Source organism: Saccostrea echinata, unplaced genomic scaffold (genome assembly GCF_033153115.1).
Source record: "Saccostrea echinata isolate AGI-Se365-2 ecotype Australia unplaced genomic scaffold, CSIRO_AGI_Sech_v1 ptg000052l, whole genome shotgun sequence".
NCBI classification, from domain to species: domain Eukaryota; kingdom Metazoa; phylum Mollusca; class Bivalvia; order Ostreida; family Ostreidae; genus Saccostrea; species Saccostrea echinata.
In genome coordinates, this window is record NW_026889801.1 from 3,362,557 (window position 1) to 3,386,994 (window position 24,438).

Below are 24,438 nucleotides of genomic sequence, written 5' to 3' on the forward strand. Positions count from 1 at the left end.
AAATCGATCATTTTTGTTTTTGTGGCGATCGATACATGTGCATGCACAGTGGCTGCAACGTTATTATTGACAAAATACACGAAAGATCACGTTACACGAATGATTCCGCAGGATTATTCCTGTTAAAAGAACTATTCATCACGCACACAATTCTTCACGTTACACGATCATTCACAATTGATAACGCAAATGCACGATTTTTTACGCAAAATAGTTAAAAATATTCACGAGTTGGTATTTTTAAAAAGTAATAACTAAAGGCTTAATTAATAGATATTTTAGATTAAAAATAATTATTGCTGCAATTAACCGATTTTGGAAAAGTGAAAAAAAAAATTATAGTAATGGATATTTTTGAATCTATATGTTAATGTTATTTTAGATAACAAATAATTATTCATATTATTCACCGGCTTACGTGTACATTTATGCTGTACATGTATTTTTTTTTTTTTAAATTGAGAAGATCAATAATTTTCATGTTGATCTGGATTTAAACGAAAATGTAAATTAGAATTATAAAAATAAAATAATTGAATTAAAGCACGTACATATACATAATCTTGTACAGTATCTTCAGATGATGAAATGCTATAATCTGTCAAAAGCCATATTTTTTTTAGTAACAATTGTAATAACTATTATTATCTTTTTTCTCTTTTATACATTATCATGTTTGATAAATTTAGGCAATGTATATTAATGGAATTTAAAAATATTAAATAAAGAAAATAAATGTGTAAATATAACATGCTATCTGGATAACTAAAATATAAATATATTTTCTTTTTATTCACGTTGATTATAGTTTCACACTGTACATTAACACACTTTGCTTGTACAATGTTTTATTTACATCGAATGACAAACTGGCATACTGGTTGGTCGTCGCGCTGATTGGTTAACACGTCTTATCGCTAATCCTGATTGACAGCTCTGTTACATAACACCGAACGCTTGTTCGCTTTTTGGGTTCGCTACTGAATTTGGGGTTCGCTTTCGGCGTTCGCTCTGGGTTATGATTAGTGATGTAATTCAAGCATCAGCAGGTTGTATAAATTCAATTATGTATAATCATGGCTTCTGCGATAGGGTGTGGCCACAATAAGGGATGGAGGTTATGTTTTCGGATGTATTAAAATCTTCTTAAAAAAAAAATAAAATAAAGGTCAGGATTTAAGATATTCGTAAGCAAGCATACACAGGTTGTGCAAAATCAAGTTATATCAAATCATATATATTGGGCGTTGGTGAGACCATACTACGGTATCAAAGCTTTATATAGGGATATACGGCTAAAATAGAACCATTTCTTTCGCAGGAAAGATGAAGCTTATATGGAAGTACCCGACATAAGAGCGATTTTAAATTGTTCAAATCGTGGTAGCTTTGGTAGCTTTGGTACAGTGTTGGTTTTTGAAAAAAAGGAGATGCAGTAAAAAAATTTTGAAGAGAAGCAAAGTCACACAAAATCGTATGAATGTTAACATTCTCAATTTGTGTGGAGTCATTTATCACATTAAGGACTTCTTTGTTAGGTTGCGGCTAAAAAGGGGATAATATTGTATATAACATGCATACAGGGAAGTTGAATTCTTTTAAACAATATTCATCTGCAGAACAGTAGGAACATACCGATATTGAAACATCTCACTTTCTTTGGATTCTAGTTCAATTAAGTCATAACTTTTTTATCAGGGTTTTTATCGGAAAAATCTGGTTATTGAACGGGGTCGGGCGGCTGCCAAAAAGGTACATCATTTGTCCGGATAACTCCTCCTATACTTTTGAAGATAGGACGTTTTTGTTTAGCAGATCAGTTATACATATATCAGATATACGCTTGGTGCTTGGAATTTCATTTTCGATCATATATGCGGAAAAAGCAGTCGTTGAACTTACTCATTTTAATGCAAGATTTTATCAAATTCAACAGGTTAAAAACTTACGTCTTTTCAACTTTTATACACAATCATTCCCCACGATAAATTAGAGTCCAGGCTTTTTAATATTATTGACAGCTGCTTTTTCAATAAAAATGGAACTCGTAAATTTACTTATCTTGTCATTGGTCATTTGCAAAATTATTTTGTTAAAAAACATTCTAATTGTACACACAAGTACTCTGAAGTTGACATAAGAAGATGCTTGAGTTTCTGATTGACAATATCTATGTGGTTTTTGGAGACTAGGTCTTCCAACAATCTATTGAAATTCCCCCTAATTAGCAGACTTTTTTTGTATTCACATGAAGCAGAATTTGTCCGAAATCTTATACGTGAAAAGAAGAAAACACTTGCTGTGGCCTTCAACACGACATTTAAATATATCGACGACGTATTGTCAGCTAACAATGGTTATTTCCATTCTTATGTCGATACGATATATCCTGGTGAGCTTGAGATAAAAGATACCATAGATTCTGACACATCTGTTTCATATTTGGATATTTTACTTGAAAAGGACGTTAATGGTATCTAACAACCAATCTTTATGATAAACGTTATGACTTTAACTTTTCAATCGTCAACTTCCCTTACTTATGCAGCAATATACCTTCATCACCTGCATACGGGGTTTATATTTTTCAGATGATTCAATACTCAAGAGCATGCTTTTCGTATGTACAATTTCTAAAACGAGGTAAATTATTGACAAACAAGTTGATGAAACAAGAATATCAGCAGTCTCGTTAGTCATCATTTCGTAAGTTCTATGGTCGATACAATGACTCTGTCAGCAAATACAATTTATCATTGAGTCAAATGTTGACTGACGTTTTTAATACTAATTGTTAGACCATTATTTACGCACTGAATTGTCGACGATTTTTCGGTTATTTCCCGATCATGACAAGGAGCACACGGCGGGTGTGACCGGTCGGCAGGGGATGCTCACTCCTCCATGGCACCTGATCCCACCTCTGATGTTTTGGAGGTCCGTGTTTGCTCTGCTCCTATTTTGTATTGTTTAATGGACTTTTGAGCTTGAATTCTGTTCGTTATCTCCATATATTTCATCATAGAACATGCCACTTTAATATGGCAAATTGAGACACAATAATTTCAATTATTCGTCTGATTATCAATAACTATCATAAAACAATATAAATTTCTTGTATTATTATTTTTTTTATTTTTTAGATACATTAGACGACAGTCAGCATCTATGCCAAAATAATACTAGTTCCCACTTTTTGATCACAGGAAAGAAAAGAATTTTACTGATTTGTGGCATAACATTTCTCATGTCATTATCAGTTTTGTTACTGGTTGCATACCTTTTCATTACTAAGAAAGAACTAAGAAGGTGATTAATGAATAGTTCATACAAAAAGGATGCAAGTAGAAATTGGTTATCAAATTCAAAAAGATGTCTTCTGTAAAGCTATGTACCTGAAATAAAACTATCAAAGATTTTTAGTTTATTGATTCAATTTGTATAAAATACAAAAAAGTGGCTTGGAATAAAAAGGACTACATAAGTATTATTAAAATATAATTCTTTCGAAATTCCCTCGCCTTTTTTTCTGCAATTCATCTGATTAAAGTTGACTATGTTTGTATTACATTGAAAGATGACAAGCTTTCTTTTCTTCCATTAGCTACTGTCACTTTGTTTCTTCGTCCTTAAAAAGTAATCTGTTTAAGTTCATTTATCCGTTCATGCTACAAAGACCTGATCAAATTATATCTTGATATTGCTTACAAATTTACCTTAAGTTTGTAACATCATAATTATAGTTTAAAAGATCGATTTTAACTTTACGACTACCTAAACATACATTGTTTTGTAAATATTTAAGTTATATACATGTATATGCAATTAAAGATATTGACATGAATGTAAAATAATGTCTCAAGTCCTATTCCGCTGCAATCTTCAATTATTTATAGATTTCAAGACAAACTTTTCAGGTGGATAAACGTTGCAAATTAATTACATTGAATATTTAAGAAAAGTCTTTCCTCCCACATAAAAAGAAAACAATCCTCTTGATAATACGCAGTCATAGCATGGTGAAGAAAATTTTACTTTGTGTTTTTGATTGTTAATAATTATTGCACATAACCCATACAGATCTTATAATGAACTGGAACGTACTGAAAGTGAATATGAAACCTATAAGATGATTGATTATAACATTATAATGTTAACGTCTTCATAAAACCACTTCCATAATGTTAATCTAGGAAGTCGTCTGCATTTAAGGTATAAAAATTCTTTAAATTAATTTCTGTAACGATTAACTTCCATAATGAATTTTTTTCTCGAAGTTTTAGCTGAATACCAGATTCGTGCCAGACTTTCAAAATCATATTTAAACTTTCCCTTCTAAACAGCAGAATAAAATCAAAGTAAATTCATTCCAATAATAAAAAAATGTCCTATTTACACATTAACTTCCAAACATTTCCTTATGACCGCTGGTTTATCTTAAGTGTTATAAGAATTTAACGGTACCAGATTTATGGACAATTCTTTTTCCACTGATATGACAACAAGAGAAATGTATTGTTCAATTGGCTAAATGAAGCAATTTTTTTATGCTATACACCCTGAATAACAATGACACTGTAAAATGCTAGGGTAACCTTGTCGAGTTTTTAATTCACTGAGACAGGTATGACATCGAAATGGTTATATATAGCACATGACGGTTCTTGCTTAATAGTTTTTTTTCTTTATAATTTAAGTGATTGTCGTAATTATAAACAAGCAGTAATGGTGTACTGATATTTATGAAAATATTTCCCCAAAAAAGGGACGTTCCAGGTTCTATGATATGTTTTCTTAGTAACGAGTTTCCCCCTAAATCTTGGTCCTTACATTTTTATTGTTAAATGACTCCAGACAATCCTTGTGTCTTTTTACGATTTAGAAGAATAATGTAGCTGAGCTGAAGAAGAAACAAGAGCAACGGATCAGATCAACATTTCATATATATTATTTTTTTTTTATATAATTCTTGCCATCATCCCCCCCCCCCATTTATTTTTTTTCTAATGATTTTGTCGAGACTAAATTAATCTACGTTATAAGCGACCTAATGTTAAGTAATGTAAATCATATATGGTACCAATTTTGATGCACTAGATACGCATTTCGACAAATTATGTCTCTTCAGTGATGCTCAAGCCGAAACGTTGGAAATTCAAAATATTTAAATAAAAAAAGACTTGGAAGTAAAAAGCATATTAAATCTTTAAACTGTAAAATTAGATCGGTTTACGAAAGGTATTTAACTCTCCCTTTCAATATTAATGTTACAGATATTTGCCAGAATATTTACAAATTTCACTCCTCCTTTCTCTTCTCTAGAAGGATATCGTTTGCTAACTGTAAACATAACAAAGAAGGATGAATGTTCAGCGGAATTATTCTACTTGATTTTTTTATCTGATATATAAGGGACCCGGTCAGTTGCCGAGAAACACTAATTTGTTTTTATGAACAAATAAAGACGTATTTTTTTAAAAAGTAAATGTGCAATTATAAGTGCCTGTCTTTCTTATTTACTTAGTTACATGTACATTGTATTAGTAAATTGAAATCTTCATTTAGGGTCAAGCTCTAGTAAACAAAAGGATCCTACAAGTTTCTAAGAGGAATGAATTCCTTTAATGAAGTTTAATAACCCTATCTTGGTAAAATGATGTGTATCAGGGCATGCTTTTTCGGTAAATTGAACAAAATGATTTTTAACTGTCCTTTTAAAAGAAATATTGAAGAAAATCAGCTTTAAAGAGCTAGGTTCACTTTATGCATAAAATGGCCCTGTCCGTATATCAATTAATTGACTATCGCCATTTGTCCCATTTCACATATAAAAATAAAGAAGAGACTAAGTGCTTTCATTTCCTATAACAAAACTTTTTTTTTTGAGAATCCAGGTATTGGAAAACAGGCTTTGAGAAAATGCAATGTTCTTGAATTTTGCAGAAAACATGCGTATTTGACTACCTTCAGCAAAGAATTAAAATATGAGCACAGCTTACGATCCAAAATTTAAAACATGTTTTGAGATCATCAGAAACCGATCTTTCATTATGTTATTGCATATTTTGGATCAGAGGTTGTGCTCTATATGAAATATTGAAAAAATACCTTAACTTTTGTCCATTTTAAGGGAATTTACAGGATATGGGGAAAATGACGCGTCATAATGCATTAACTAGAGAGAAAATTACATCATGTTCAATAGATACACGGTAACCAAGAGTCCTAGTTATAAGTACTGCATTTTTTCAACCAAAACTAAGCACTTTCGATTTTTCAGAAAACCTCATTGGCAAAAAAGTCCCTAAGTGGCTCTTGCTCTTTGGAACTCTTTCTTCATGCCACATAAATGAAATGTATCCAGATTGTCTGTCTCTCAGCAACGGTAACTTGTATGTTCTTGACATCTTTTAAAGAATATCAAACTGAATATGGGTATGCAGGTTACTTTTTACATGACTTCATAATGAATGCTAAGGAAATGTTTTAGTTACTTTTACGTAATTTACCGATTGCTGTATTATACGGGAAAGTTCAAGGCTGAATTATTACATAATTGTTCTAGCTTCATAAGACTGCGTTAAGAGGAATAATGATCTCCGTAGGAAAATGACCCCCCCCCCCCCCCGCCAGTCGTGAAAAAAGTAATGTTTTCGTAGAAAAAAAACCCTAGAGGTAAGTTTTCTTTATGCACAACCTATACGAAATTGACCCCGGTTAAAAAATGACAACAGAGCGATACAAAGTTTAAAAGTTTTGATTGATGACAACGTTTGGGACTCAAAGTTTTATTCTCTTGCGATTTTCTAACGAACACTGGACGAACGTGCAATTAAAATTTAACATGTCTAGATTATCCATTATATCTATTTAGATATTTCACTAGAGACAATCGAACAATATAATATACCATCATATGTATCACCTGCATATGGAATTACTGTATCCAATTTGATTTGATACACAAGGGCAATCGCCTGCATGGCCCAGTGGTTAGAGCGTTTGCTCTGGAGTCTTGGAATAAGGACTTGATCCTTATTCGCGGGTTCGAATCCAACTGCAGGAGTGGAGACCGGTCCTTCGAATGAAACCGTATGAACTATAAACCGAAGTCCCGTGTTGCAGTAGGAACTGGCACAAAAATGGTTTCTCACAAATGAAAGTGGCAAGTGCGGGTGTAAATTTGCATCCCTCAAATGGAAGTGGTGGCGCCTCCATATGAGTGAATAAACAAAAAAACAAACGTACACACAATTTCTAAAATGAGGCAAGCTATTGACAAATAAGTTGATTATACAAGGATATAAAAAAATTGTTTGAAGTTAACTTTACAAATTCTATGGTAGATACAATGACTTTGTCAGCAAATACAATCTATTCTTAAGTCGAATGCTGACTGTCGCTTTTCATACAAATTGTAAGGCCCCTAATTATACACTTACTTGTCTACGGACTTTTCCATTTGCAGATCATGAGAAGGAGCACACGGCGGGATGAATAGTCAACCGGCGGTGCTTACTCCTCCATGGTTCCTGATCCCACCCATTTTAGAGGTCCGTGTTTGTTCTTCTCTCTTGTAATAATCAAATGGGTTTTTGAGCTTGATAACTGTTCGTTATCTTCATATTTCAAATACCGTGTTTTCAGCACACAATAAAAATCGCTCATTAGATAAGTCACAGTGGCTATTGGTTAATATTTTAATCTTAATTTTTTTTAATCATCCGTTTCAAAATTGGATATTTTACTGATTATAGGCGCTTATGGTTAACTAACAACTAAACTGACGAGGGATGACTACCGAATCGGCTTCTCAGTTACCAACTTCTTACATGTATTTATGTAGTAATATTTCTCTAATGCCTGTTGTTTCAAATGTATGTCTCTTCACTTATTTGGTACGCTAGAGCAAGCTCTGAGTGAATAAGATCAACTGTTAAACAGAGATATGTTATTGCAAAATAAGATGATGTTAAAGGACTGTTAACAGTCTCAATCAAAGTCAGCATTTCAAAAATTCTTTTGTCATCAAAATGATCTTAATAGCAAATAAATTTGCTTTCCAGTTTTTTTTCCCTTCATTTTGTAGGGTTATTCATTTTGTAATTTAGAATCTTTATATTTTAAATAAATTAAAAAAAAAATGAAGGCCACAACTTTTATGAATATGGAATATAATGCAATAGTGTCTTGCCGTTGAAGCTCAGAGAAAATATATAATATGAACTTGATATATGTTCTGACAAATAAGTTCTGACAAGTTTGTTCTTCGTTCGGACAAACAAGATATTTGTTCTTCCATACATTAAGAAGAAAGTCGATTACATGTATATAGTTTTTGATCTGAATTGTTCGGAGGAATAATATTTTTCCTCGGACAACTTAGCAAATTTCATGTTTGTCTTGAACAGATTGGATGTTTCTTCTTTATAATTATACAAGATTTATCATCCTTCCTTTGACAAAAGAGAACATCCAAAAATGTTACATGTTTAAAGAACACAGATTTATTGCATATTGGGGATGAGATACGAGTATGGATATCAACATGATGAAGATTTTTTTTTTTTATTGAATCCAATCCTTTGGGGTTTCTGCGGTTTCATGGAAGTTTTACTTGCATAGGTTAAAATTGCTTGCATATACAGTTTTGTTCGGCATATGCAATGGATATTTAATAAATGCTTCTTCATTCGGTTTTAATGAAAAAAAAAATACCAAAAGAATCTAAAAGATCACACAATTTTTCCTCTTCAAAATATGATATTTTTGTTATATGTTTGAAAATACATGTGTGCACTCTGTTAAAATCAATGAACTTAATAATTGATGCACTCAAACGTAACTTGATTACCAGTAAAATGAAATTATAAAATCTCTCTCTCTCTCTCTCTCTCTCTCTCTCTCTCGTCTCTCTCTCTCTCTCTCTCTCTCTCTCTCTCTCTCTCTCTCTCTCTCTCTCTCTCTCTCTCTCTCTCTCTAATGAATATAATTTTCTATCATTTTATTTAGAGACAGATGTTACCTTTTTATTAACAATCAATTACTTCAGTAAATGAAAAATACGTACAAGTTGACAGCTGCAAGAAACTAGAGAAATTTCTTTCTGAGAGGATCAAAAGTGTTGATAAGTGTGTACAGAGGGTGGGCGAAATCACCTGTTGTGAATATTTCATTGAGTATAAAGGGTTTTCTTTGGTCTTCATATCAATTAAACATATACTACCTTCAACAGCATGCAAAAACTCTTTAGTTTAGAATTGATTTCACATTTGGCAATAGATTTTTTTGTTCATATACGACAGATAAACATCAAAAGTCGATAAGATTTGAGAAAACTTCTAGGCGCGTTGTGAGGCCTACTCAAAATTCAAGTAGAAAATACATTTCCATTTAGAAAGCATAATGCATGTATATGTAAAATCTGATAGGCAATTCATTCTCTCTTACTTACACAATATGTTAGGAACACGAGATACAAATATCAATACTTATCATATTAGAAAAAATCTTAGATCTATATTTTTTTAGTTATAAGTGTAACTTCGTGTATATCTAGTCTGACATTGCAATCAAAGTATCAAAAATCTGGTGTTATATCAAAAAAACACGTGAGACTTTAAAACTGTGAGAAAAGTAATGCATTAAATTCATTTACCCCTTTCACTTGAAACAAAAACAATCTATAGATGATAAAATCTGCCGAAAGAAACTAAAGAGAGATTGATAACAGAAGTTTGAAAATATGAGATAAAAAATGACATAAATGGATATTGGAGTTTGGTGATCAGTTTTGTAAACAAGATGTGTTTGTGAAACACTGATGCCCTCGTATGGCAACTTATAGCGAAGGTTAAACTTTCTCAAATGCAAATCAAATATGATGGTACCGTACCCAAGGTGTACATGTACAGAGGAATATACCCGTGTAATATGAAAGCCCTAGCAGCAACCACTGGAAAGATATGGAAAATGTTAATTTTTTTCAAAAGTAGATCAAACTCCAAGGTCAAAGGGTCAAAGATTTTGGTATCCAAAGGAAGGACTTGTCACAAGGATTACACGTGTGAAGTATGAAAGCACTTGCACCAACCGTTCAAAGTTATAGCCAATGTTAAGGTTTTTCAAAAGTAGGTTAAACTCCAAGGACAATGGGTCAAAATTGTTGGTATCCAAAGGAAGGACTTGTCACAAGAATTACACATGTGAAGTATGAAAGCACTAACCGTTCAAACGTTATAGCCTATGTTATTTTTTTTAAAAGTAGGTCAAAATCCAAGGTCAAGGTCAAAAGGTCAAAGTTGTAAGTATCCAAAGGAAGGACTTGTCACACGGATTACACAAGTGAAGTATGAAAGACCTAGCACCAACTATTCAAAAGTTATAGTCAAGGTTAAAGCTGGAAAATTTTTTGTAAAACTGGGTCAAACTCCAAGGTCAAGGTCAAAAGGTCAAATATGATGGTACCCAAAGAAAGGTCTTGTCACAAGGATTACACATGTGAAGTATGAAAGCCCTAGCTGCAACCGTTCAAAAGTTATAGCCAATGTTAAGGTTTTTTAAAAGTAGGTCAAACTTCAAGGTCAAGGTCAACGGGCCAAAGTTGTTGGTATCCAAAGGAAGGACTTGTCACACGGATTACACATGTGAAGTATGAAAGCAGTTGCTCCAACCGTTCAAAAGTTATAGCCAATGTTAAGGTTTTTCAAAAGTAGGTTAAACTCCAAGGTCAAGGTCAATGGGCCAAAGTTGTTGGTATCCAAAGGAAGGACTTGTCACAAGGATTACACATGTGAAGTATGAAAGCCCTAGCACCAACCGTTCAAAAGTTATAGTCAAGGTTAAAGCTGGAAAATTTTTGTAAAACTGGGTCAAACTCAAAGGTCAAGGTCAAAAGGTCAAATATGATGGTACCCAAAGAAAGGTCTTGTCACAAGGAATATACTTGTGAAATATGAAAGCCATAGCTTTAACCAATCAAAAGTTATGAGCAATGTTAATTTTTTTGCAGACAAAGAGACAGACAGACGGACGGACAGGGCAAAAACTATATACCCCCGAATCTTCGATACGGGGGCATAAAAATTTCATATACAGTCCCTGAGTCTCCAATGCCAGGTAGAATTTTACCAGTAAAAATATTCTGATGCAATCAAAGTAATTTGAATAACAAATCATGTTTTATGGGGAACAAAAAAATACAGCCTTCTCAAAAATGATTTTCCTTGAACTATTGGGTTATTTATAATTTTAATGGCGGAAAATCAACCCATTCATGGCACTCTTGACTTCCACAACAGGAAGTGAACAATAGGAAACATCTTTTAAACATTGCAAATGTAAGTGGAATCAATCTAATACACCCAAAAGTTTACAGCTGATATGGCTAGGACAAATAAGCTCTCTTCGTGTTTATCAACCTCTCAATAACCTGTTTTACCGTGATGGTTACACACGAAGAACGTTTCATAAATATAGCAAAATACCACCAAAGCATAAAAAGCCCACAACAATCACAGATTGGTTATATAGTAATTATTCAAAGCATTCTCCTTTAATCTTAACACATGTCACTAGAGTTTTTATCCAAAACCGGAACGCCTCGGAAACTTTTCCTTAAAGATGCTCAAAAGACACCGATAGGTGGTCAACCCCAGGGCAGATATGGATTTATGGTCTTCATGTGAGCGTTTATTTCGGTTTTTGGAATAGAAGAAAGTCACCAAGGCCGAGATATGGTAAATATAAGGATGACTTGTTCTGTAACCCTTTTTTTCCAAAAGTACTTCCTTTTTTTATACATTTGTACAACAATGTTATTACTGAAAACGATCACGAACTAGCAAGGAGGCTGTTGGAGATATATATATATATATATATATATATATATATATATATATATATATATATATATATATATATATATATATATATATATATATATATATATATATATATATATATATATATATATATATATATATATATATATATATATATATAAGTATCATGCCTATCCATTGCAAATATTGCTGATGGAAAGCCAAAACATAAATCGAAATACATTAGATTGAATTTTTATAATCATTATTGTCACCTCTTTCATAAAGTCCTTGCATCATAGATAGAAATTCTTTTTCCAATGACAATAAAAAATGCGGGAGACAATTCTTACCGATATTGTTTAAACAACGATCATTTTGTTTAATGTTTGTGCGAAAGTAAAAAAAAAAAAACAAAAAAAAAAAAACAAAACAAAACAAATTTAAAGTACAAAATACAATTCATGATTGAACAGGAAAAAATCCATATATTGTTGTCATTAATTTCTTTATAAAAATCATAATATAGATACATTAAATTTATATTCTTGCGTATTCATGTAGCAGGTGCTCTCGCATATACTCACGTCACACTTAGCAAGATAAAAGTTTTCACATCAAATCGTTTTTCAGAAATTAAAGGATATTTGAACTGATCGTGATAATATATGAGTGAGATATTATTAATTCATTGCAATGTAATATCGAGTGATACTTGAAGGAAAAACAACAATAAAATATTTGTCACACAGTCATAGTATTTTGAATGAATTGATTTTGAAAGGGAACTGCAACTTTATTTTAATAAGCGCATGACATAAGAGATCACAAACTCAATGAAGGGAAATTAAAGTACATGTACATTGATTAAAATTCTAATTTCAATTTAGGTTATAAGCATAGTTTAATGATGTCCAAAAAGAAAAATTTTTAGTTCAATAAAAGTTGCGTTGTCATTATTTTCATTGTTGTAACCAATGATTGCATCAGGTACAGCTGGATCAAGATATGTATTATATCTACATATGGAAAATTTTGATTGCAGTTTAGTATTTTGAATAAATAAAAAAAAACCCATATACCTTTGGAAGGGAAATGCAATAACATTCTTTAAAAACACGACACAGCTTGTCACATATACAAGGAAGATACATGCAGATTGATTTTTAATTCAAACTTAAAGGCTTAAAAGTTTATTTTTATGATGAACAGAAAAGAAATAGTTGTTACACTAATTGGCTCAACGTTTGTGTCAGCATTAACCTTGATAGCTCAAGCAGAAAGATGTGATAGGTAAGATACAATATATATGGAAAGGCTTGTTTTATGAAAATTACTGAATATAATAGGTACATGTACTTCAATGTAAATATCAGTACTTGAATCTATTAATGGATATTAAATGTATTTTTCATTCCAGTAGGTGTGATATGCTAATTTGCAAATACACAAATGAACTTTCTCTCTTTTTCCCTTTCTCTTCTTCTCTTGATGGTGGGGTTATGGATAAATGAATGCGTAAAAAAATTTAATCTGTAATTCTTAACAGCAACTACACCATTTGCAGTCGGTGGAATCAAATGAGCAAATGTGAAGGTAGGTTAAAAAGAATCAATAGGTTACTGTTGGTTGGTATCATAAGCATCTTACAAACATGGAAAAAAAGGTGAGTTTGTGATAAAGTGCATATAATTTATAATGTACTTATAGTTTTATTATATTACATATACATGTAATTTCATTTTTACTACCGTTATTATGAATCATACAGAATATTTCAAATGAAATTTAAACTTGAAAACTATATTTTTTTTAGAATGTGAATGTAAGCCAGGTTATACGGGTTCAAACTGTGAAAAAACTTGTCCATACGCAGGCTATGGAGAATATTGTCAGGAGACATGTAACTGTAAAAAGCAATATTGCAATCATATAACGGGATGCAGTGGTATAAATTCAATTATTTCATTAAATATTTATAAGTTTTCAACATTTAAACTAGATCAATTTCTTGTTTTATGAAAATTGCGACTTTTAAAGTTTTATTTTTCGACAACTTTATACAAGGCAAATTTTATCTCAATATCTGTACTATTTATTTACACATAACTATTTTTAACATTTAAGATGGGTCTCCAACAATTTCACCACCAAGTACAACCTTGCAACATACTTTGCCAACAGTGGAGATATATAATAACGGTAAAACATATGATTTTGTACTATATACACTGTTTCAATGTGACCAAGTAATTCCATATATTCGTCTTAGCTCTATTTCGTTTCTGACATTTTTGTAGGGGAATATCGAACACATTTTTGTCACTTCATGTCAAATCAGTAAGATCTTCTTAACATTTCGAAATGCTTTTTTTCGAACACTCTTTTGTAATGTTATACCTGACTGTTTATGTAAAATTTGAAGATTACGAACAATAATCGATCTCATGAATCCGGTAAACAAAACAAATTGTGAACAGGGTAAAAACACGGTTCCTTGGTAACACTAGAGGTATTAGGTGCCTAGGAGGAGTAAGCACCGCATGTCGACCAGTCAAACATGCCGTAAGACCTATGTATTGATCAGGTAATCTTTGAATGCTTTTTGTTGTACTATGAATCAACCCAATCAACATGCGTGATAGATCTGGGTATAAATACTCGATCAGAAATACGTGTCCTGCCAGCCAACTTCTAGTTCACTATACCTCGTGGTAATGTCGTTCATACAGGGTTTCTTTTAAGAATACAATTACTTTTAATAATTAATAATGTTATATTTTCCGATTTTATGTAATATATATATAAGTATATCTTGAATAGTTTCTTTGAAATTGAGCTAAACGCAAAATGGGTCGAGCGGACAGACAGAAGGACGGATGGTGATCATGAGAAGCATTAAATGCCCGGCCCTATTCATGCCGGCGCATTCTAAATAAATGTTAATGTATTGCATTTGTGTATGAAAACTACCTGTAATGTTTTTCTTGGTTTTAGACGGGGGTGCCCGCTTGAATCCACATCTGATAATTCATTCAATACCCTAAAAAAGATAGTAGGTATAGATCCATAATTCTTTTAAAAAACTGATATTGGTGCTTAACTTGCATATTCCCTCAAAATAAAAAAAGTCATTTTACCCGTGTATGTTTTTTTAAATTATTGTTTGTTTGTTTGTTTTTTTTTTTTTTTCATTTTTTATTTATTTTTTCAGGTTACTTTTAGAACTTCCTTCTTACTCTTCAAGGGTAAAAGTTTTGTTTTCCGATTATTTCGTTACAGAAAACCATTTATTCATAATCAAAATCTCTCCGATTCTAATCACTAGAACTGTTCAACATTGATTGATTTTATGCTGTTTTACGTCCCATTCGAGAATATAGAGACGTCATTATATACTGGTGAAGGGCTGCGAGGGATCTTTATCGTGCCAACGCCTACCGTGACACGGGGCTTCGGTTTTAAGGTCTCATCCGAAGGACCCACAACTTTCACTTCAAAGTGCCGAGCGCTTCGCGAAGGAACAGTTGCTACATATTTTTTTTTTTTTTTATCGTTTTAGGCCAGTCACGGCCGTGATCCGAACACACTACCTTCCGATCACGGAGCTACCGCTCTACCGGCTGAGCTACCCTTACGGCTGTTCAACATTGAATCACTCAGTATACGAAATATGTGATTTGTAGATGACTGCTATTGTTACCAATTAAATACATGGCCACTGAATGCACATACATGTATACGAATACTTTTAATAGATATATACCGTATATAAATGCGATAAATCAGTCTGCTTAAAAGATAGTTGTATTTTTTTTTCAAGATTATTACAGACGGATTTGCCACTGAACCTCTGTAAGGCAGTACAACTTTTTGCCAGAATCAGCTGACAATATCAGATCTATGATTTATTTTTCCATGTGTTTTTAATATTATTATATAGTCTATAAATAGTCCCTATATAATCTATGCAAACTCAAACAATTCATAATACTACATATTCACAATGGCATTGTGACGTCACAATCATTACTTCAAACAACGTGGAAAGCAATGGTTGTGCAAGGGCCGGAACCAGCTGTATATTTGAGCCGGAAAAGTGTTAGGCAAATTTATCGTAGGGTTATTTTCCAAACTTTCGTTGTCTTCCACACAGCGAAAGGAAAACACGGAAGTTATAAGTTGTAATCTGGACATTTCTTTTATTTTTCTACGGCAGACGTTTGTTTATGAAAATGGAGTCGTCAGGCAGCCTCCAATGTCTTATTCATTCAGATCCTGATTATATAATAAAACAACTATGGAGTCTTTCGATGGTAAATATGGTTTGTTATTCACCAGAAAAATATCAATATTGACATCCGCTTCGCCTCGGTCAATATTGATATTTTTCTGGTGAATAACAAACCATATTCGCCACCGAAAGAGTTCATAATTGTATAAGATTCTTTGAAATGACCGATATTTTTTTGTTTATTTTCCACATATTAATTTCATATAAATAATTTAAAATATTTACCTGTGTTCAATTCATAAAATAATCATATAATAATTTTGAAATCAGACAGCGATATTTAATCTGTCATTCCAAAAAAGATCTATTCCATACGTTAATCGTTGGGTTGTTAAAAAATGCGGGGTATGATTTTTGCATAGAAAATGGATTCATCATTGCCACTGAAAGTTTTGCCATCTTCAAGTTCATGTTAGTTGAGACAGTGACCAAGAGATAGAGCTCCTCTTTTATTTCTTCGGACACTTTGGTCATAGACTGATTGCATATTATATCTAGAAGTATAAAGGAGATAAAGCATCAAAGATGATCAATTAGAAGAAAATCAAACCTATAACATAAAGTATTTGCTACTTTTAACAATTAAAATTTGCAGGTGAATTTTTAATTTGTATTACCAAAACACATTTCCCACTGAATCTCTTTAATTTGGTCAAGACCAATACTGGTTGCACGATACATTACATGGTTAATCATGTAATGTAAGAGAGAAGAGATTATATATCAGATTTATATATGATATATAATTTTCTAAATACATACTTTATATAGTGTATAATATATAACAATAAACATCTATAGTTGTGCATGCAAATTAAAATTACACTCAGTTACAATTACTTTTCAATTATCCAGGCCCTTTACATAAGGCTAAATTGAGTAATGATTCTATTATTTGGAAGTACTCAGATCCTGCCTGTTTAAAACCTATTTTTATTGCGACACTCACAGTTTAAATAATTTTTCAGCATGTCTTCCTGGCTACCTAGGACATAACTGTGAACTTCAATGTCGCTATCCTAGTTTTGGAGTGAATTGTCAAGAACACTGTGACTGCAAAGAGGAATCCTGTAATACCATCACTGGTTGTGGAGGTATTTTATCTATAGATATGCTTATTTCATTTACACTTTTGCAATAATATAACTTGACAAAAATTGGTGATATTTCAACGCTTGGAAGAATATCATTTTTATTTTGCCTCGGGTAGGGTGTATGCAAAATGTCTTGCGGGCTACTTTCGGTTCTACACACCATTTTGACCACAGACCAAATATGTATTTACAAAACCCTTTAATGTTGTTATGGTAGAAAAACTAGATCATTCGAAATAGGAGATGAAGATTAGGTACAAATTTAATATATTTAAAGACTAAAAACAAATTTAATAGCAAGTAACAGAATCCCTGATGTTATGTGTTGTTTGTAAATAGAATGTTTAAGAATACCGATGTTAGATTTACACTGTACAAACAAAAATAAGCATGCTAAAAATCATCATGTTAGAATAGAAAAATAAATAAAATAGAACTCTCTTTTAAGTTGCCACTTTGATTAATAACTTTCACAAATATAAGCAAACATTAAAGATTTGTATGACTCTTTGAGAACTAAAGAAAAACAAATAGTGCGAAATGACAAGAGATGTCAAATTGCAAGAACACGAATTCGTGAGTGGACTGTTATTCTATGAATTTTACGTGCATTTCAGCAGGATTAAAATAATTAGTTCTTTTCGAAGGTGTTCCTTCTCATGAATTATGAGAAATTCTCATAAATATTATAGAATGTAGATCAATACTCTTTAAATAACCAGATGAACATATTTCACAATGATATCCATGGACATGATAAAAAATAAATATGTAAACTCAGTGACTGAGTTTGCTGATGTCTAGAACTTTGTACAATATATAAAGTCGCCCACGTGGTGCAGTGGTTAGAGTGTTTGCTCAAGAGTCGCGGAGCAAGGAGTTGATCCTTACATCGCAGGTTGGAATCCACTGTCCTTCGAATGAGACAGTATAATTGAGGTCCTGTGTCGTAAAAGGTGCTGGCAAAAAAAAAAAAAAAAAAAAAAAAAAAAAAAAAAAAAAAAGATCCCTCGCTACGCAAGGGCCTTAGGTGCCGAGAATTGGTCTAAATTTGTAGCCCTCCACCGGCAAGTGGTTGCTTCTGTATATGAGTCAAACGATCTTGAAGGAACAATAAACAAGCAATCAAACGTGCAAACAATATTTAAAACAGAATCTCTCCTTTTAACCAGATTTATCTGAAATATCTACAATAAATAATTAAACTTAATCTACTAGTGCCACATTTCTGATTATACTCAGCACGCAAATGTGTAACGAATATTTAGTGCTTGTTTCAATGTGTATTTCTGGGAAGAGATTTGGTTTAAACTTTTGTCATCAACATCCAGAAGGACCTTTTTTTGTCCTGTATGATACTGAAGAATCCTTTTAATATGTCAGTTGCTATACATCTACAAAATTTGAAAACTTTTTTTTTTGCTCTGATGAAGAACGTATCAAAGAACTGGTGAATAAAAAAATAACTTAGTAGATAGGACTCCTGCATAGTTGAACAGTGTTTGCCCTTCGATCGTGACAACTAAGTTAAACATTATCTGTCCTTCGATTGTAAGACGAACTCCTGTCAATTTTTATTTCAATTCATATGTTTTTTTTTCTAAATTCCAACGAATACTGATGTACATGTGCACGAGAGAAAATTGCTAACGCACCACCAAAGAAAATTACTATTTAACTTCTCAAAATTTGCTTATGATGTACCTGATATAAAAAGTGTTATTAAAATTAAAAGAAAGTCATTGAAATGCTTAAAAAATTTAAAAAAAAAAAAAAAAAAAAAAAAAAAAAAATGTTAATTGAAAAGTATCCATTTTAAATAAAAAACACGAAGGTTGTGCTCTCGGTTTTTCGAAGAATAAATTTTGCTTTTTTCTCTTTGACTGTGCAGTTTTTCTTTAAACTTGTACTAATCAAACAAACACTCAGAAATAAATATATGCAGTGTTTGACTCGAGAAGAGCGTACTAAAATACTCAGTATGGTGTCTGCAAGACGCTCCTTTGAGAAGGTTTGTAAAACGAAATACAAAATTGTTTTTTCTTCTTGTGAAAAGTTGTTGCAAATAAATTAATAAACAGACGTGTGGTGCACGAAAAATGGCTACCAAAGTACTGGGTAACTACGAAGTGATATGACGGAATTAAAACTCGCCCTATGTCATTTGATTTTTGACTGTTGAAAAATCGCTGATCACCAACTTCATTTTAGGACAATAGCGACATTTCGGAACTTTTTTTTCGGGCAAGATATTCATATAAGGGTCTTGTCATTAAAACAATACGTGATAAAATCGACTGAATTGGGCAGGAAGGCATATTAGATATGTGTACATGTAGATAAGGCATATCTTCAAAAAAAAAAAAAAAAAAAAAAAAGAATTTTAGGTGGTGCGTTTGTCCACTGTATTTTAATTAATGAGATTTAGCCATGGTTTATCGTTTTAATAGGAGTTAAATCAATACTCAGTACCGATATTTTATATACAGTGGCGCCGCGGTAATCCGGACGCCAATAATCCGGACGCTTCACTTTCCGGACGATATTTTCTGGGAAACAATTTTTTCCCCGTTATTCTGTCTCATTAATCCGGAAATTCGCGTTCCGGTTCCGGACGGTCAATTTCTACTACAAAACGTAATATTTCATTGAAAAATGACTCGTTTATCCGGACGGTAATTTTTTGAGAACGACTTTTCACACCTTTCTTGCAGTAGTGATAATTATTGTGAAAACATTGTCCGTGGAGTCATTTTGAAGGCGGTTACCTGTGACCTCTAAACAATAGCGTCAATGATTAGCGTGTGTTTACCTCAGATGAAACACACGTCTTTTATTATATTATATTATAAAGCCCGAAGAATTTAGCATATACTGTGCAATAATTAAATATTTATCCGTTCATAATAGAATAAATTGCTAACGGTATATAAATTTATGAGAATTTTCGAGAGTTGTAAATATTTTTTTTTACTGAATAATAAATCACGAGATTTCGTTGTGGTATTGAGTTGCGTAAGTTTATCAAAATACGATTTTCCAATTCTCAAAACGTACATTATTTGAAACATTTTTTTCTTTTCATAAGACAATTTATTATGATACATAATTCAAGAAAATATATTTCTATTTAATGCACTAAGAAATACGTAACTGGCGTTAGTTATAAATGCCGATCACGTTTTTCAAGGTTTATAACTTAGAGTTTATAGAAAAAATATTGATAATCCTGAATATGGCTTGTGTTTACGTTGAATGTTTACAATACGTACACTGATTACAGCGTTTAGTTACTTACTTCCCTATGTAGTGAATATACGCGGTTAGTCATTTGAACATTCTCAATGGTGATAATGAACAATTCTACGTAATATGAGCTTGAATAAATAAAAAAAAATGTGCCGAAATAAAACAGTAGCAGATCAAAATTTGGTCAGCCCATGTAACCACACGTCAAATAGAAGGCGAGTAAAGTTTCCTGTGTTAGAAAAGGAAGTCTCAACATAAAACTGGCTATCCATTTTTCATCGTGTAAATTACATTTTATTATTTTTTTCTTTTTTAAATATTGATTATTTCTTTTAAAACAATAAAAATAAAATCAATAAGTCAAGGTAAAATAAAGGTGTTTTCTTTGCTTTCACATTTAATACCACTATGTTCATATGTACATGCTTTGAGAGGGTACGTCTTTTAAGAAGTGATTCACTTATCCGGTCGATTCATTTATCCGGACGATTTCGTTGGGGACGGAGGCGTCAGGATAAACGAGGCGCCACTGTATAGCTGCAGCATCAGCAATTATTATTGGTTTTTATTTTAAAGATTTTTATTACACTGACTATACAAGTCTGTTTTTTCCTCGCTAATGAAATTTTGTATATTTAAATCGGTTGACATTCAAGCCATTAATGCTAATTTAATGGTCACATACTGAGGTTTACCGGCTCTTTTTACAAAACAGTTCCATTTGAGTGTGTTTTATGTACCAAAATGCATATGTATAAACTTTATGAGGAGTAATGCTAAAAATAATTAATGATTATATGTCCAGGCCTTTTTTTCCATATGCAGCAAAATACAATTAAATACAACTAAACTCGATGTGACACATACCTCTGGATATTATGTTATACTACATGTTTCGTACTAAAACAAAACAAACTGATCTAAAAATAATATTTTAATAAAGGAGATTTGATAAAAAAAAAATATCCTTGTACCATAAAAGGGTAGCGAGATTCATTTAAAAAAAAAATAGGGGAAACAAACTTTTTAGACACTGCAAAAAACTTCGTTATCTCTTTTCTAATCTTGTGACTGGTCATCAACAAAATTACATTGTTAAAAATCACTCTGATTCTACAAACAAGTGCTCTCAATTTGATATTAAAAGGATGCTGAGTTCCTCATTGACAACATCTATGTTGTCTTCGGAGACTAGGTCTTCCAACAAAATGTTAGAATTGGAGGGACACTTATTGTGCTCCTTGTTTAGCCGACCTGTTTTTATAATCCCATGAAGCAGAGTTTATTAAGAAACTTCTACATGACAGAATAAGAAAACACTTTTTGTGGCCTTCATATCTATATTCAAATATATCATCGACGTATTTTTAAATAACAATAGTCACAGTTAAGTTTCAGCATCGCTGACACCAATATCTCGAATACCATGGATATGTCAAAGTGATTTGGAAGTCCAAAGCACTAAGTCTTCATGTAATTTACCTTGGATATCAAAATTCTCGAATATCTTTAAGATTTTGAAATAAATGAATTTAATTTGAGTGTATTCAACGTTATTTCAAAAACGGGACCATAAAATGTTCCCTTTGAAAGGACTGTAGTTGAAGGAAGAATTTATGTGTGTGTATATAACAGACTGGCTCAAAACACTAATAAGGATTTATTTGGTATATTTTGTAAAAATTCATAAGAGGAAAATGTTTTCTAAATGAATTTTGCTTGGGATGGAAGAGAAATCGCTTCGTTTTGCTATAAATTACGAGGAAGAGTTGAAAATACACTCAAATGCGGGTGTAAGTTGTAATTCTCATGAAATATGCGTAGACTAATAATACGATAGCTCACCCCAAGCACTTTTCTCTTCTATATTGGGATACAATAAGTTTTATTCTGTGAGAAAATGCAATTAAAATTGTGTGATGCACTTGTGCCGAGGCGATTTCTGTGCAATATTTGAAGAAAAAAAGATATAATTGAACGTCACGTGTTCACCCGGGTCATGTGATATAGAAACGAATATGTTGATATGTAAGATTAGAGATCCCGTTGTGAAAATTGTATTTATATTCATAGCCTACCTTTTGAAATAAAATCGAAGCTAGGAAATGTGATGATCTGTTTTTAATGCAATTTAATGCTTTGGGCAGCCTTAACATAGCTACGTTGCGTTTTAAAAGCTTGATAGAAACTTCCAGTCTTGAATGATGTTTTATACTTGATCATGTTATCTAGTTTGAACCAATAATATAGTGGGAACGTATAGAGAAAAATGATAAATATGAATATTTGAAGATATTTTATCTCAATGAACAATATGAATGTTTGAAAATACTTTATATCAATGAACAAAGAACAAAGTGTTTGTAATAGAAAATCAATTGATAAATATTCCCATAGTTTGCAAGTGAAATTGGAAAAAGGAATTTATCTCTATCACATCAAATCATTCTGTAAAAAAAAAAAAAACCAAACTTTTTTCCTGTTTTTGCTGTTACAGAACCTGATCGTGGATGTAGTCTCAATGAAAATAAGAAGCGTAGAGAATATCTGCTGTACGGTAGTGTTATTCTTGGAGCGGTAGCAGTTTTACAGTTTTCCGTCTATTTTTATTTATCATTCTTCTACAAACCTGTCGTGTTTATCATCAACCACTTATGAAAACCATTTTTAAGTCAACTTTGTATAATGTTTAATTGATATAAGTCTTGTCAAATAAGAAATACTGAAATACATTCCTTGTTTTTCATTTAATATATTTGAAAGCTTTTGCTTTTCTGATAGAATGGTTTTTTACGCCATTGAAATTTATCATTATGCTAGAAAAATAATCAAATGTACATGTATATGTTTCTCGTCATTGGTGCATGTGAAGAAAATGTCTACATAAATATCGACTAGAGAACAAATGCTAAAGGATTAGACAAATTTTGGTACCAGTTGCAATCATCCTTTTTTTGGTTTTGAAAAAGGGCATCAATCAACCAAGCTTGTTGTAAATTTACTAGGGCTCGACACTCTAGACCACTTATGAGTTATTGAAACATTAAACATGTATTTTATTCAATTAATACATGTATGTTGAATGTTTCCCAATACACGCTATATTTACTTTGAGTGTTAATTTTAAGCATCTTTAAAATCTTTAGTTCTTTCCTAATATTCTTTTTTTCCCCACTTTTTAAAGTGGTAGCGGCATTTCTTTTTAAGTCCGAATTCGCTACTGTAAACGAACTAAATTATTTTAGGATAATTAACCCTAATTAAACGATGTTCATTAAATACTTATCATTAAAGCCATCCAAAAAATAACGGGCCACAAGAGGTGATAACAGCTGTGTACCAGGTGATTGGTCACGGTAATTACTGTATAAAGAAGTACACAGCCACAGACAATAACGGGTATTGACAGGTGTGGGTGACGCTAATTACAATGTGAACATGACAATTCATTTTGAAGTTGCATTTTTTTTTTGATGAGAAAAAATATACTTTGTTCTTTGAAATATGTATATTAAAAAATACATCCGAGTAACCGATTGGCGATTTTTGAATTTGATACTTGGACGTTCGATCGAGTACCCGGTTAACCGGGTACTAGTACTCGTTGACATCCCTAATGTATATATATATATATATATATATATATATATATATATATATATATATATATATATATATATATATATATATATATATATATATATATATATATATATATATATATATGTTTATATTTGGTATATATACCAAATTTGTGATTTCTTTGTATTTTTGTGTAAAACCAGTGTTTTATATATATATATATATATATATATATATATATATATATATATATATATATATATATATATATATATATATATATATAAAGGTTAATATAACGATCAGCGATCAATTTGTTAAAAAGAAATCATTCATATAAGCAATTGAAATATTTGATTGATTGATTGATTGTATGTTGTTTAACGTCTCATTCGAG

General features: G+C 31.7%; 2 protein-coding genes across 2 annotated transcripts in view; both read left to right on the forward strand.

Moving 5' to 3' along the window:
- The first annotated feature begins 1,740 nt into the window (after positions 1-1,740).
- The window catches only part of LOC133204101 (uncharacterized), a 110,744-nt gene continuing 88,046 nt past the window's right edge, over positions 1,741-24,438 (forward strand). The window contains exon 1 of the mRNA XM_061339859.1: positions 1,741-1,752. The gene's annotated coding sequence lies outside the window, so the exon portion shown is untranslated. The remainder of the gene's footprint in view (positions 1,753-24,438) is intronic.
- LOC133204103 (multiple epidermal growth factor-like domains protein 10) lies at positions 13,332-23,130 on the forward strand. Its single transcript, XM_061339860.1, has 5 exons — positions 13,332-13,418; positions 13,639-13,770; positions 13,950-14,024; positions 17,085-17,210; positions 22,957-23,130. Exons 1-5 carry the CDS (start codon positions 13,403-13,405, stop codon positions 23,115-23,117), a joined length of 510 nt encoding a protein of 169 aa, XP_061195844.1. The 5' UTR covers positions 13,332-13,402; the 3' UTR covers positions 23,118-23,130.